The sequence below is a fragment of the Sander vitreus genome, chromosome 13 (assembly GCF_031162955.1).
Source record: "Sander vitreus isolate 19-12246 chromosome 13, sanVit1, whole genome shotgun sequence".
Classification (NCBI taxonomy): domain Eukaryota; kingdom Metazoa; phylum Chordata; class Actinopteri; order Perciformes; family Percidae; genus Sander; species Sander vitreus.
In genome coordinates this window covers 29,484,129-29,496,914 of record NC_135867.1, presented here as the reverse complement: position 1 = coordinate 29,496,914, position 12,786 = coordinate 29,484,129, and the positions used below count along the sequence as shown (strand labels likewise).

Genomic DNA, 12,786 nt, shown 5'->3' with positions numbered 1-12,786 from the left:
ACACTGCTAGCTGATTGTCTTATTTTGTTTACAAGTTCCAGATGGAGTCTGGAGATGATGTGGTGTAGCCTACTTATTGTTTACTTTACATCTTACTTTATACGCTTCAGGCTGGCTAGCAGCTAGCTCAGGGGAGAGACTGGATGACACTAGGTGGTACAGCCTGAGACATGCACAATACAAAAAATTGCCTTCTGCATTTTTCTTATGCTTTTCCCTCCATTGTACTGAACCGAGGTATGATCCGAACCGAGATTTCAGTGTACCGTTCCACCCCTAATATATATAGATACCAAGGTGGTAGGAGGTGGGGCCGGGCTGGATGGGGCGATTGCACCGCCAATTATCTTGCTATTACTATTATATTGTAATATCTCATGATATCATTATTATATATACTATTCACACCATATATTATTGAACACAAATATTTTATACGTGACAAAAGTGCTGATGTAGTTATACTAATATCCAAATAGTTTACTATTTATTAATAACAATTACTATTTTGTTTTACTTTTACTTTTTTTTTTATTCTGGTCTAGTATCTCTGTGCAGTGAACACTTTGAAAGTCATCACTTGTTTCAAGACATTAAAACCAAATTGTGACACTTAGTTGTTATTCATGCAGGTCTATTATTATACACATTTTTCATTATTTGAAAGTACAAAGTACATACAAAAAAACTTGAAGAGAGTATTAATGCTTAGTTTTATCTGGAATGTGTGATTTGGTTGTACTTTGAATTGACAGATCTGGATGTGAAATTAACATTTTCAGTCAGTAAAGACTGAATTTAAAGAGTAGATTTAAATAGCATTTATTATAAAACTATACAACAGTAAACATCCTAACTGAGCGCTGACTTTCAATCTTTCCTCTTTTGCTCCAAAACAACTACCTCAGTTTTCTTCTTCATTTAATTTAAGAAAGTTCTGGCACATCCAGTCGTTAGTTTGTTCAATGCACTTAGCCAGTTTTTGTATTGGACTATAGTCCTCAGGTGACAAGGTTATGTAAATTTGTGTGTCGTCCGCATAACTATGATAATTTATGTTGTTGTTTTCCGTAATCTGAGCCAGTGGAAGCATGTAGATATTAAACAGAAGAGGCCCCAGAACGGAGCATTGGGGAACTCCACACGGTCATATTTGTATGCTCAGATGCATAATTACCTATAGACACAGAGTAATCCCTATTCTTTAAATAGGATTCAAACCACTTTAGTACTGAGCCAGAAAGGCCAACCCAGTTTTCCAATCGGTCTAGTAATATGTCATGGTCGACCGTGTCAAATGCAGCACTGAGATCGAGTAATACTAAGACTGTAGTTTTGCCACTATCTGTGTTTAAGTGGATGTCATTAAAGACTTTAACAAGAGCCGTCTCAGTGCTGTGGTATGGTCGAAAACCCGACTGGAAGGTATCAAAACTGTTGTTTAGTGACAAAAAAAGGTTGAGTTGTTGAAAAACCGCTTTTTCAAGGATTTTACTTGAAAATGGAAGGTTTGATATCAGCCTATAGTTGCTCATTAGTGATGTGTCTAGATTGTTATTTTTTAAGAGTGGCTTGATGACTGCAGTTTTCAGGGCCTGTGGGAAGATACCTGAAAGAAGAGACGTGTTTACAATCTGTAGAAGATCTGAAGCCAAACAATTTGAAATGTTTCACTGGTGTTTTCAGTGATGTATCGTTTTCTGATTACCTTTGTTTGAACACTTTTGTGCACAGAGATAGAGCCATTAAAGAAAACACAGGAATGATCAGAGAGAGCAGCATCAGACACCACAATCTTGGAAATGTTCAGACCTTTAGAGATAATCAAGTCCAGAATGTGTCCCTTATTGTGTGTGGGCTCCGTCACATGTTGAGTCAGTCCATAATTTAAAAAAATACAACACAGTTCTTTGGTCCCTCTATCCTGGGGGTTGTCAACATGAGTGTTGAAATTACCAGCAATAATTACACAGTCAAAGTCAATACAGATCATAGACAGCAGTTCAGTAAAGTCATCAAAGAAGGCTGCACAGTACTTAGGTGGCCTGTAAATATTTAGAAATATAGCTCGAGGGGAGGACCTTAGCTGAAGAGCCACATATTCAAAAGAAGCAAAATTTCCATAAGATAGTTGCCTACATTGGAACGAGTCTTTGAACAAAATGGCGACTCCACCTCCTTTCTTATTCAGTCTATTCTCACTCATAAAACTGACGTTAGGGGGAGCTGACTCGATAAGAACAGCAGCACTGTTATTCTGGTCTAACCAGGTTTCAGTTAAAAACATGAAATCAAGATTGTGTTTAATAATAAAATCATTGATTAAAAATGATTTCAAGTCACCTTTTATACAGCATGATGGTAATTTATAAGTAAGTTATGGTCCCATTTATTTTAAAGTAAAATTGCCAAACTGCTGGATAACTCACGTCAGCTGGTTGAAAATCAGCGACCTTTTCTTTCTAGCGTTTAGCTTTGCTTAGCGCCATTAAAACCATAAACCTCCCTACCCAAATATTGGCTATTTGTCCAAATATTCGTAACTTCTAAATGCAAACTGCTTTAAAGTAGCCATATGCTCATTTTCAGATTCATAATTGTATTTTGAGGTTGTACCAGAATAGGTTTACATGGTTTAATTTTCAAAAAACACCATATTTTTGTTGTACTGCACATTGCTGCAGCTCCTCTTTTCACCCTGTGTTCAGGTCTCTGTTTTACCTACAGAGTGAGACCTCTTAAGTTCTGTAACATCTTTGTTGTCAGTCGCACATGCGCAGTAGCTAGGTAAGGATTACATGAGCTAGCTAGCTGTCCTCCAACTTCGGCCTGTACAAGGCAGGATTAGCTGGGAGACTTCTTCTAAACGAGGGCACACTTCCAACTTTGCGTGGAATACCTGCAGAATAGGGACATGTAAGTAGTTCTATACATTTATTTTGTAGATTAGGGTGAATTCGTTTGTGTTGTAGCAGTGTTTTGCCATTGAGAACGTGCTAGCATGCTAACGGTTAGTCCCCTACGGCCCCTAGTCTAGGCTAGTTACGTAGAAAGCCGTGCAGATTTTGAACAGCTCACCCGGAGACTGAAGACAGGACACATTCAGAAACCGTATCTCACTCAAAACAGCATGGATGTTTTTTTTCAAAGTTTGTATGCGTGTGGAAGCACCAGAGACACAAAAGAACACCCCAAATCCCAGAAAAATTTTATTTTTATTTTTTTCATAATATGGGCACTTTAAAACAGCAGTCCACATTATATTTACAGTCTTGCAGCAGATGGAATTTAGCTTTGGTCTTGAGGAGTTTTTGCATTTATTCAGCAACAAATAGCCTTAACTGTTGTTGGGAATAGGTATGGGTACAGATTAAATTATTTGCAAATTATCAAAGATGTTTTATCAATATTAATAAAGTTATGAATATGTGTATTAATAACTTTTCCAAATTGACAAACCATCAAAACGGGGCACCACCCTGGAATCAGGGACAAATAACTGAACTGTGAAACGGTCTCATTGGTGGGTAAAATACAGATCTTAATTAATTTGATTAATTTATGTGGTATCTTTGAAGGAACAAAAGGAAGGGTGAATCCGAGCACTGGCCTGTTCAACCAGGTCAAAATGGCATGCGTGGGTGTAGGTTAGTATAAAAGAGGAGAGAAAGCACACTTGGAGTCTTGACTCTCAGGGTTCTGAAAATAAACACTCCTCTCAAACAACAGATTGAATTTAGCATTGTGATATATGTATGATATATATCTGGTGCAATACATGTAATGTACACTGTCCCTGATTTAAATAAACCAATACATTTATGGAAATTATAAGCTTTGGTGTGTCCCCTTAAGTCTAAATAACATATGCCATAGCATGTTACCACTTTATGTACAACTGTTTATCCACCATACAAACTGAAACTCAATTTCTTAAATATTTATTTATGTGAGCAAATACAACAAACAATAATTCTGAACTGAAATATTAAATCTAATGTGTATATATATATATATATATATATATATATATATATATATATATATATATATATATATATATATATATATATATATATATATTTTATATAAGTCTGTCAAAGAGAGACTGTTTATCTCCCTGCCTTGTCAGACGCTGCTCTCCCTTGCCTCTGCCTGCTGTGTGTGTGTGTGTGTGTGTGTGTGTGTGTGTGTGTGTGTGTGTCAGCCAGCTAGCCAGGTTCCCGTTAATCTTATAATGAATATTGGTGTTATGTTATTTTAACAAACGATAAATAAAATAAATAAACGGGAAATAAACGCCTCTTGCCCATGAGTCTCTTGAGAGAGCTCACAGCGAGTCTTGGAACATGACCGGCCAGTTGGCTAGCTAGCGAGCCTGGAAGGAACTAGCCAGCTGTCGCTTCAGTTTGTGGAGCTTCTCAACTCTGACATCAGCGCAAATTAGCAGTTTGCCATCAATTTTTGTAAAACTGCCCATATTCTAAATCTACACAGTTGATTTTCTCGCATATAAAAGTCTCCAGAAGTGAATTTAGTGATTAAATAGCAGACAAAAATTGTAAAATGTTTTTATTTGTTGTCCACAACGGCAAGCCATGATTGTTGTGACTGTTCCAGCACTTTGCATTGTGGGATACAGTAGGCGAAGTAGACTGGTCCGAGCATGGATGTTTGTCCGAGGCTAGTCTATATACTTTGCGTTCCACTTCCAGGATTGCTCCGGTGCTGCAGGAAATTCCGCAGGTTGCATGTATTTTCTGTTTCCTTCCGCTTTCTTTGTGTTGGAATTTTACTATTGACTATTGTTGACTGCTCCTCAGATCTCTGCATGGTAAATTGAGACAGCTAGCTAGACTATATGTCCAATCTGAGTTTTCTCTCGCACAACTATTTTGCAGCGGCTCTGTGCGGAGTTTGGCATCGTCCATGACTCTGATTGGTTTAAAGAAATACCATTAAACCAGAGCACGTTTTTCTTCCATCCCCGAATGCTGTGTGGAGTAGCCAGACTCTGTTCAGCGTGCTTTGGAGGAGGGTCTAGCAAAGCGAGACTAGTCCGAGGCATACTGGAGATTTCCTCCAAATCAGATAAAATATATGGGTGTTTTTGGCATACTGCAGATAAAGCGAGGCTTGACCTAGTCTAATCTGTGCAGACTGGCTTGGCTAGATACGTGTTCACGGCTTTCTTTAACAGACTGCCAGGTCGATAACCGATTTACTGATGCTAAAATGGAGAATACACATTGTACATACTTTATACAGAGTGAGCAGCAGCTTCTTGTGGAAGTATAACGTGAAACACATTATTTGTATAAAAAGAAAAGAAACACGGGTGCTGTGATGAAACGAGAGAAAGCGAGGCAGATGATCGCGGACCGACAATGCGTAGCCTAAAAATATACATTTACTAACCATTGCTCTGAATTGAAACCGTCATAATCATACCATTCAAGGATTAGACTACTAATCATACATTTGCACAAATTAACAGTTGTACTCTTTGCCTTAAAAGTAAACAGATAATGTTACTCAGGAAATTTACCATAAAGATCAATTTTCTATAACACTAGAATATGATGCATAAATATCTCTTTCACTCTGTTCCTCCCTCTCTCTCATGGGCTAAAATATAAATTACCTAAGTCATATTAACTTCCACTGCTCGTTTTTAATGCATAGTGTACAACTGTTGTTTTTGCAAATGACAAGTGACTCATTGAATGGTTTCAGTTAAGAGCAGTAGTTCATAAATGTATATTTTTAGACTATCAATCAGTCCGCTATTATCTGCCACGCTTTTTCTGGCGTTTCCTTCTCTACATATTATATGATTTGCTCCCTCGTATATATGGACATAGAAAAGGAAGACACTGAAGAAATTGGAATCTAAAATCTAGAGACTATAAAGATAATTAAGTGATAAAATCCATGCACACTGTAAACAAGAATGGAAAAGAGTGATATTCATCTGTTATTTCTCCCCAGCAAAATATGAGGTCAAAAACCATTGGGGTGTCCTCTACCTGTTGTTACATGAATGTACAGTAGCCTACATCACTATATAGTTACTGGTTCAGTGAACTAAGACTATAATTAAGGAGGATTGTACAATTAGGGTTCTTTAAATTGTACAGTCCTCCCAAATTATAGTCCCAGTTTACTGGACAACACAAATTGTGTGCTAAGAATGCCAAATACAATGCACATGGAAGCTGAACAAACATGATCCTTTATTGTTAAAGAAAAAAAAAAAAAAAAAAAAATGAATCAACTAAAATAATTCAAGGTGCATTGGTCAACTATAGAAACACACATGTACAGCATTGAATGTATTGCCCTTAGTAACAGACTTCATTTAAAACACATTTGAAATGTTATCAGCCTTTTCTAATTATCTCAACTGCAGTAATATATTCATCAAACTTCTAACAACAATATGAACAGTATTCTGCATACAGCAATACAACAGTGACTGACTGTCACATGAATAATTATAAAAAAAATAATGGTCACAACTTTAAATAATATCCATCCATCCATCTTCGTCCACTTATCCGGTATCGGGTTGCTGGGGTAGCAGCTCCAGCAGGGGACCCCAAACTTCCCTTTCCCGATCCACATTAACCTGCTGGGGGATCCCGAGGCGTTCCCAGGCCAGGTTGGAGATATAATCCCTCCACCTAGTCCTGGGTCTTCCCCGAGGCCTCCTCCTAGCTGGACGTGCCTGGAACACCTCCCTAGGGAGGCGCCCAGGGGGCATCCTTACCAGATGCCCGAACCACCTCAACTGGCTCCTTTCGACGCGAAGGAGCAGCGGCTCTACTCCGAGCTCCTCACGGATAACTGAGCTTCTCACCCTATCTCTAAAGGAGACGCCAGCTACCCTCCTGAGGAAACCCATTTCCCTGGATCTTGTTCTTTCGGTCATGACCCAGCCTTCATGACCATAGGTGAGGATAGGAACAAAAACTGACCGGTAGATTGAGAGCTTTGCCTCCTGGCTCAGCTCTCTTTTCGTCACAACAGTGCGATAAATTGAATGTAATACCGCACCCGCTGTGCCGATTCTCCGACCAATCTCCCGCTCCATTGTCCCCTCACTCGCGAACAAGACCCCAAGTTACTTGAACTCCTTCACTTGGGGTAAGGACTCATTCCCTACCTGGAGAAGGCACTCCATCGGTTTCCTGCTGAGAACCATGGCCTCCGATTTAGAGGTGCTGATCCTCATCCCAGCCGCTTCACACTCGGCTGCGAACCGATCCAGTGAGTGCTGAAGGTCACAGGCCGATGATGCCATCAGGACCACATCATCTGCAAAAAGCAGCGATGAGATCCCCAGCCCACCGAACTGCAACCCCTCTCCACCCCGACTACGCCTCGATATCCTGTCCATAAATACTACAGGATTGGTGACAAAGCGCAACCCTGGCGGAGGCCAACTCTCACCTGAAACGTGTCCGACTTACTGCCGAGAACCCGGACACAGCTCTCGCTTTGGTCGTACAGAGATTGGATGGCCCTGAGAAGGAACCCCCTCACCCCGTACTCCCGCAGCACCTCCCACAGTATCTCCCGGGGCACCCGGTCATATGCCTTCTCCAGATCCACAAAACACATGTAGACCGGTTGGGCATACTCCCAGGCTCCCTCCAGGATCCTTGCGAGAGTAAAGATCTAGTCCGTTGTTCCACGACCAGGACGGAATCCGCATTGTTCCTCTTCAACCTGAGGTTTGACTATCGACCGAACCCTCCTTTCCAGCACCTTGGAGTAGACTTTACCGGGGAGGCTGAGAAGTGTGATACCCCTGTAATTAGCACACACCCTCTGGTCCCCCCTTTTTAAAACAGGGGAACCACTCCCCGGTCTGCCACTCCTTAGGCACCATCCCAGACTTCCACGCAATGTTGAAGAGGCGTGTCAACCAAGACAACCCCTCCACACCCAGAGCTTTAAGCATTTCTGGACGGATCTCATCAATTCCTGGGGCTTTGCCACTGTGGAGTTGTTTAACTACCTCAGCAACCTCCACCAGGGAAATTGACGACAATCCCCCATCATCCTCCAGCTCTGCCTCTACCATAGAGGGCGTATTAGTCGGATTTAGGAGTTCCTCAAAGTGCTCCTTCCACCGCCCTATTACCTCCTCAGTTGAGGTCAACAGCGTCCCATCCTTACTGTACACAGCTTGGATGGTTCGCCGCTTCCCCCTCCTGAGGTGGCGAACGGTTTTCCAGAAGCACCTTGGTGCCGACCGAAAGTCCTTCTCCATGTCTTCTCCGAACTTCTCCCACACCCGCTGCTTTGCCTCTTTCACGGCAGAGGCTGCAGCCCTTCGGGCCCTTCGGTACCTTGCAACTGCCTCCGGAGTCCTCTGGGATAACATATCCCGGAAAGACTCCTTCTTCAGTCGGACGGCTTCCCTGACCACCGGTGTCAACCACGGTGTTCGTGGGTTACCGCCCCTTGAGGAACCTAAGACCCTAAGACCACAGCTCCTCACCGCAGCTTCAGCAAAGGAAACTTTGAACATTGTCCACTCGGGTTCAATGCCCCCAGCCTCCACATGGATGCACGAAAAGCTCCGCCGGAGGTGTGAGTTGAAAGTCTGTCGGACAGGGGCCTCCTCCAGACGTTCCCAATTTACCTGCACTACTCGTTTGGGCTTACCAGATCTGTCCAGAGTCTTCCCCCACCCCTTGACCCAACTCACCACCAGATGGCGATCGGTTGACAGCTCCGCCCCTCTCTTCACCCGAGTGTCCAAAACATACGGCCTCAGATCAGATGAAATGATTATAAAATTGATCATTGACCTTTGGCCTAGGGTGCTCTGGTACCAAGTACACTTATGAGCATCCCTATGTTCGAACATGGTGTTCGTTATAGACAATCCATGACTAGCACAGAAGTCCAACAACAAACAACCACTCTGGTTTAGATCAGGGAGGCCGATCCTCCCAATCACGCCTCTCCATGTGTCTCCATCATTGCCCACGTGCGCGTTGAAGTCCCCCAGCAGAACTATGGAGTCCCCCATTGGAGCCCCATGCAGGACTCCACTCAAGGTCTCCAAGAAGGCCGAATACTCTGAACTCTTGTTTGGTGCATATGCACAAACAACAGTCAGAGTTCCCCCCCCCCCCACAACCCGCAGGCGTAGGGAGGCGACCCTCTCGTCCACCAGGTTTAAACTCCAACGTAGCGGCACTCAGCCGGGGGCTTGTGAGTATCCCCACACCCGCCCGGCGCCTCACACCCTGGGCAACTCCGGAGAAGAAAAGAGTCCAACCCCTATCCAGGAGTATGGTTCCAGAACTGAGACTGTGTGTAGAGGTAAGCCCCACCAGATCTAACCGGTAGTGCTCCACCTCCCGCACAAGTTCCGGCTCCTTCCCCCACAGAGAGGTGACATTCCACGTCCCCAGAGCCAGCGTTTGCTGCCCAGGTCTGGTCCGTCGAGGCCCCTGACCTTCACTGCCACCCGTGTAGCAGCGCACCCGACCCCAGCGGTTCCTCCCACAGGTGGTGGGCCCATGGGATGGAGAGATGTCTGCCACGTAGCTTTTTCGGGCTGTGCCCGGCCGGGCTCCGTGGCAAACCCGGCCACCAGACACGCTCGCTGACGAGCCCTCCATCCGGGCCTGGCTCCAGACGGGGGCCCCAGGCTTCCTCCGGGCAGGGTCACTCCATCTCTTCCTCGATTTCTCATAGGGTTTTTGAACCATTCTTTGTCTGGCCCCTCACCTGAGACCACTTTGCCTTGGGAGACCCTACCAGGAGCACAAAGCTCCAGACAACACAGCCCTCAGGTTCATAGGGACACACAAACCTCTCCACCACTTTAAATAATAACAGTACTTAAATGAACAGCAATATGCACATGTTGTATTTTAATCCAGGCTGATAACAATAAGGTAAAACCACTGCGGAGTGATCAGAAAAGGCTCCAGGATTAATGGCTGTTAGCCTGGTTGGGAGGAGGCTAGCTGCACAGGATAAATCTCCATGGTAACTTAGGTGCCTCTGCTTTTGTGAAACCGAGTCAAGGCTAAATTGAGCCAGGATAACTGGGAAATCCCGGCTAAATCCCTTATCTTGGTTTTGTGAAATAGCCCTCTGGTGTTGGACATGGTGGCTGGTGGGAAATCTATTTTACTCACAGAAAGTGAGTTAAAAACTGAAAAGAGAAATATAGATTTAGGTTAGAGAAGTGTGCTGTTAAGTGATGTGTACCAAATGTAAATGTTCAAGTCTGCAAATTTAAAGTCACTTTTTACTGCCATTGTTGAGAATTGTAATCAGGCAAATATCTGTTTCTCAGGTCCTAGAAGATAATGACTATGGCCGGGCGGTGGACTGGTGGGGTCTGGGTGTAGTCATGTATGAGATGATGTGCGGCCGTCTGCCTTTCTACAACCAAGACCATGAGCGTTTGTTTGAGCTCATCCTCATGGAGGAAATCCGCTTCCCCAGGAACCTGTCGCCCGAGGCCAAGTCCCTGCTGGCTGGCCTGCTCAAGAAAGACCCCAAACAGAGGTATTTGACCCAGACTGATCCTCACTGTGAATTATTTTTGATACAATAACTTAATCCTTACATGATCTTGTTTGGACTGACAGGTTGGGTGGAGGTCCCACTGATGCCAAAGAAGTAATGAGTCACAAATTTTTTATCATCATCAACTGGCAGGATGTGGTACAAAAGAAGGTAAGATATTTTGAGGACAAAGGAAGTGAAGCTGGGGTTTGCTTTTTAGTCAGAAAAACAGGATGTCCTGGCTGATTGCTTAGTTAGCCTTCTTATCTGTGATTTCAGACACTTTTATCAGGCTTTAATAATTATCTCCTCCAATTTTTGCTCCTAGTCACATGTAGTAAAAAGGCTTACATCTACAAGATGCTCTCAGAGTTGTTAACCCTGCTGCTGGAAATACAGAACAGGTTAAATTCATCTCTATGAACTAGAATCAAAAAACACATATATGATATGTTTGCCATGCCAGATTGTTTATTTACTTTAAAAAACAAATCTACCTACCCACATTGTCTTTTCAATACTTGATCAGTATTGAGATAGTTGTTATTGTTCTTTTGTGTCAAGTTGTCAACTGATGGTGGCAAAATGTCATGCTTTATAAAAACGTAAAACGGACATAATTTCTTACTGCAACTAAGAAAGCTTTACTATACTTCCATGATCGAAAACCATGAGTATCCTGAATTCTAAAGGCTTGGTTGGAGTCAGCAGACTTTTAACAAACAGCAATGGTGGAAAGTTTCAAGAGAAACCAATAGAGCTTGCCCACTGTTACACACAGTGTTCTTATCATTAACAAAAAGTAACCCTATTGCGTTTAGCCATTTTTAGTTAAGTTAATGTTAATTAAAGGTTCTCAAAAAGTTAATGATGCAGCCCTGATCTGCCCTCCAGTGGATATGTTTAATACTTCAGATATGCACAAAGTAAACAGGCAGTATGTGAACAATGCTGCTCGTGTCACAAACCTTTGTCTACATGTAGTTATTTTCGAAATCCAGTATGTTCCAATCGAATGGCATTTAACCAATCTTCTCCCCTGCGCCAGCTTACCCCACTGTTCAAACCGCAAGTGACATCAGAGACAGACACCCGGTATTTTGATGACGAGTTCACAGCACAGACCATCACGCTCACTCCTCCAGACAAGTGTAGGTATCCCCTGACTGGACAGCGACACTCCGTGTCAGTGCCTGATCCACCACTTTCCATGATCACGGTCTGGGTTCTTGACTTGAATGCGATGACTGACTTCTGCTGTCTTGTTCTTACAGATAACAGTCTGGACTGCGAGGACCCTGGCCAGCAAGCGCATTTCCCCCAGTTCTCCTACTCTGCTAGCATAAGAGAGTGATAGCATCTCTGCCACACACACACAAACACACAAAAACAAATGAGGCATGAACACCTTGGCCACATCCTTACAGCTATAAAATGACCAGAACCTCCATCTTTAATGAGGTTTAGTCCGTCGGCATCGAAGTGCCTCAGCTGGCGGCCATATTGTTTTATAGAAGCCCCCTCTGTCAACACTACGGGCAAAGCCTGGCCATACTGACTGTACTGTATCAAACTGGACTTCAGGACCTTACGTAGTCATCAGCACAACTGAAAAACATCTGTCTGAAGCACCTTTGGATGGCCTATAACTACTGCTGCTTTTTCAATATAAACCGTTGATCATTTTTAGCATTTTTAATGGTCTTTATGGACAGTTTCTTTAATGATGTTTCCAAGTGCTCTTCTTCAGAACTAGCTGTCACAACTGGTGATAGACAGGTGCGTATATGACAAAGTTGCAGGGCAGTTTGTTGGGTGTTTCTGTTAGGTATGTGTGTGTGGATCTTTTTTTTTCTTTTTTTGAGAAAAAGGAGGGCATCAAGTCCAAACTGGATGTCATCAGTTGAGTCAGAGGGAGTCTGTGAGAGCAAGAGGTTTTGTTCGTGTCTTAATACAACACTTGCCCAACATGCATCAGGAACAACAGATTAATTGATAAGACATGATTATCAAAGTGTCTCCGTGGAGAAAAGCTTTGAGCGGAAGATGAGGTGTTGGAGAGAGAGGCTGTCCTTTAACTGTATGCAATGAAAACACATCACTTGTTTATTAGTTTGCGCTCATCTCAAACTTTGATCTTTGTTAACAGATCTGTCAAGTGTGACACATAAATTAATGGGAATTGGGAGTACCTTAATGCACAAGGTGTATGTTCTTTTTTTAAGGATTTTTAATTCT

At 42.9% G+C, this 12,786-nt stretch overlaps 1 protein-coding gene across 6 annotated transcripts in view; it reads left to right on the top strand.

Moving 5' to 3' along the window:
- Window positions 1-12,786, top strand: part of LOC144527403 (RAC-beta serine/threonine-protein kinase-like) — a 31,034-nt gene extending 18,248 nt beyond the window's left edge. For all 6 annotated transcript variants that reach the window (XM_078265375.1, XM_078265379.1, XM_078265380.1 and 3 more), the window contains 4 exons: window positions 10,334-10,548; window positions 10,632-10,719; window positions 11,597-11,699; window positions 11,823-12,786. In XM_078265375.1, the coding sequence (XP_078121501.1) occupies window positions 10,334-10,548; window positions 10,632-10,719; window positions 11,597-11,699; window positions 11,823-11,902 (486 nt within the window). In that variant the 3' untranslated portion in view covers window positions 11,903-12,786. The remainder of the gene's footprint in view (window positions 1-10,333; window positions 10,549-10,631; window positions 10,720-11,596; window positions 11,700-11,822) is intronic.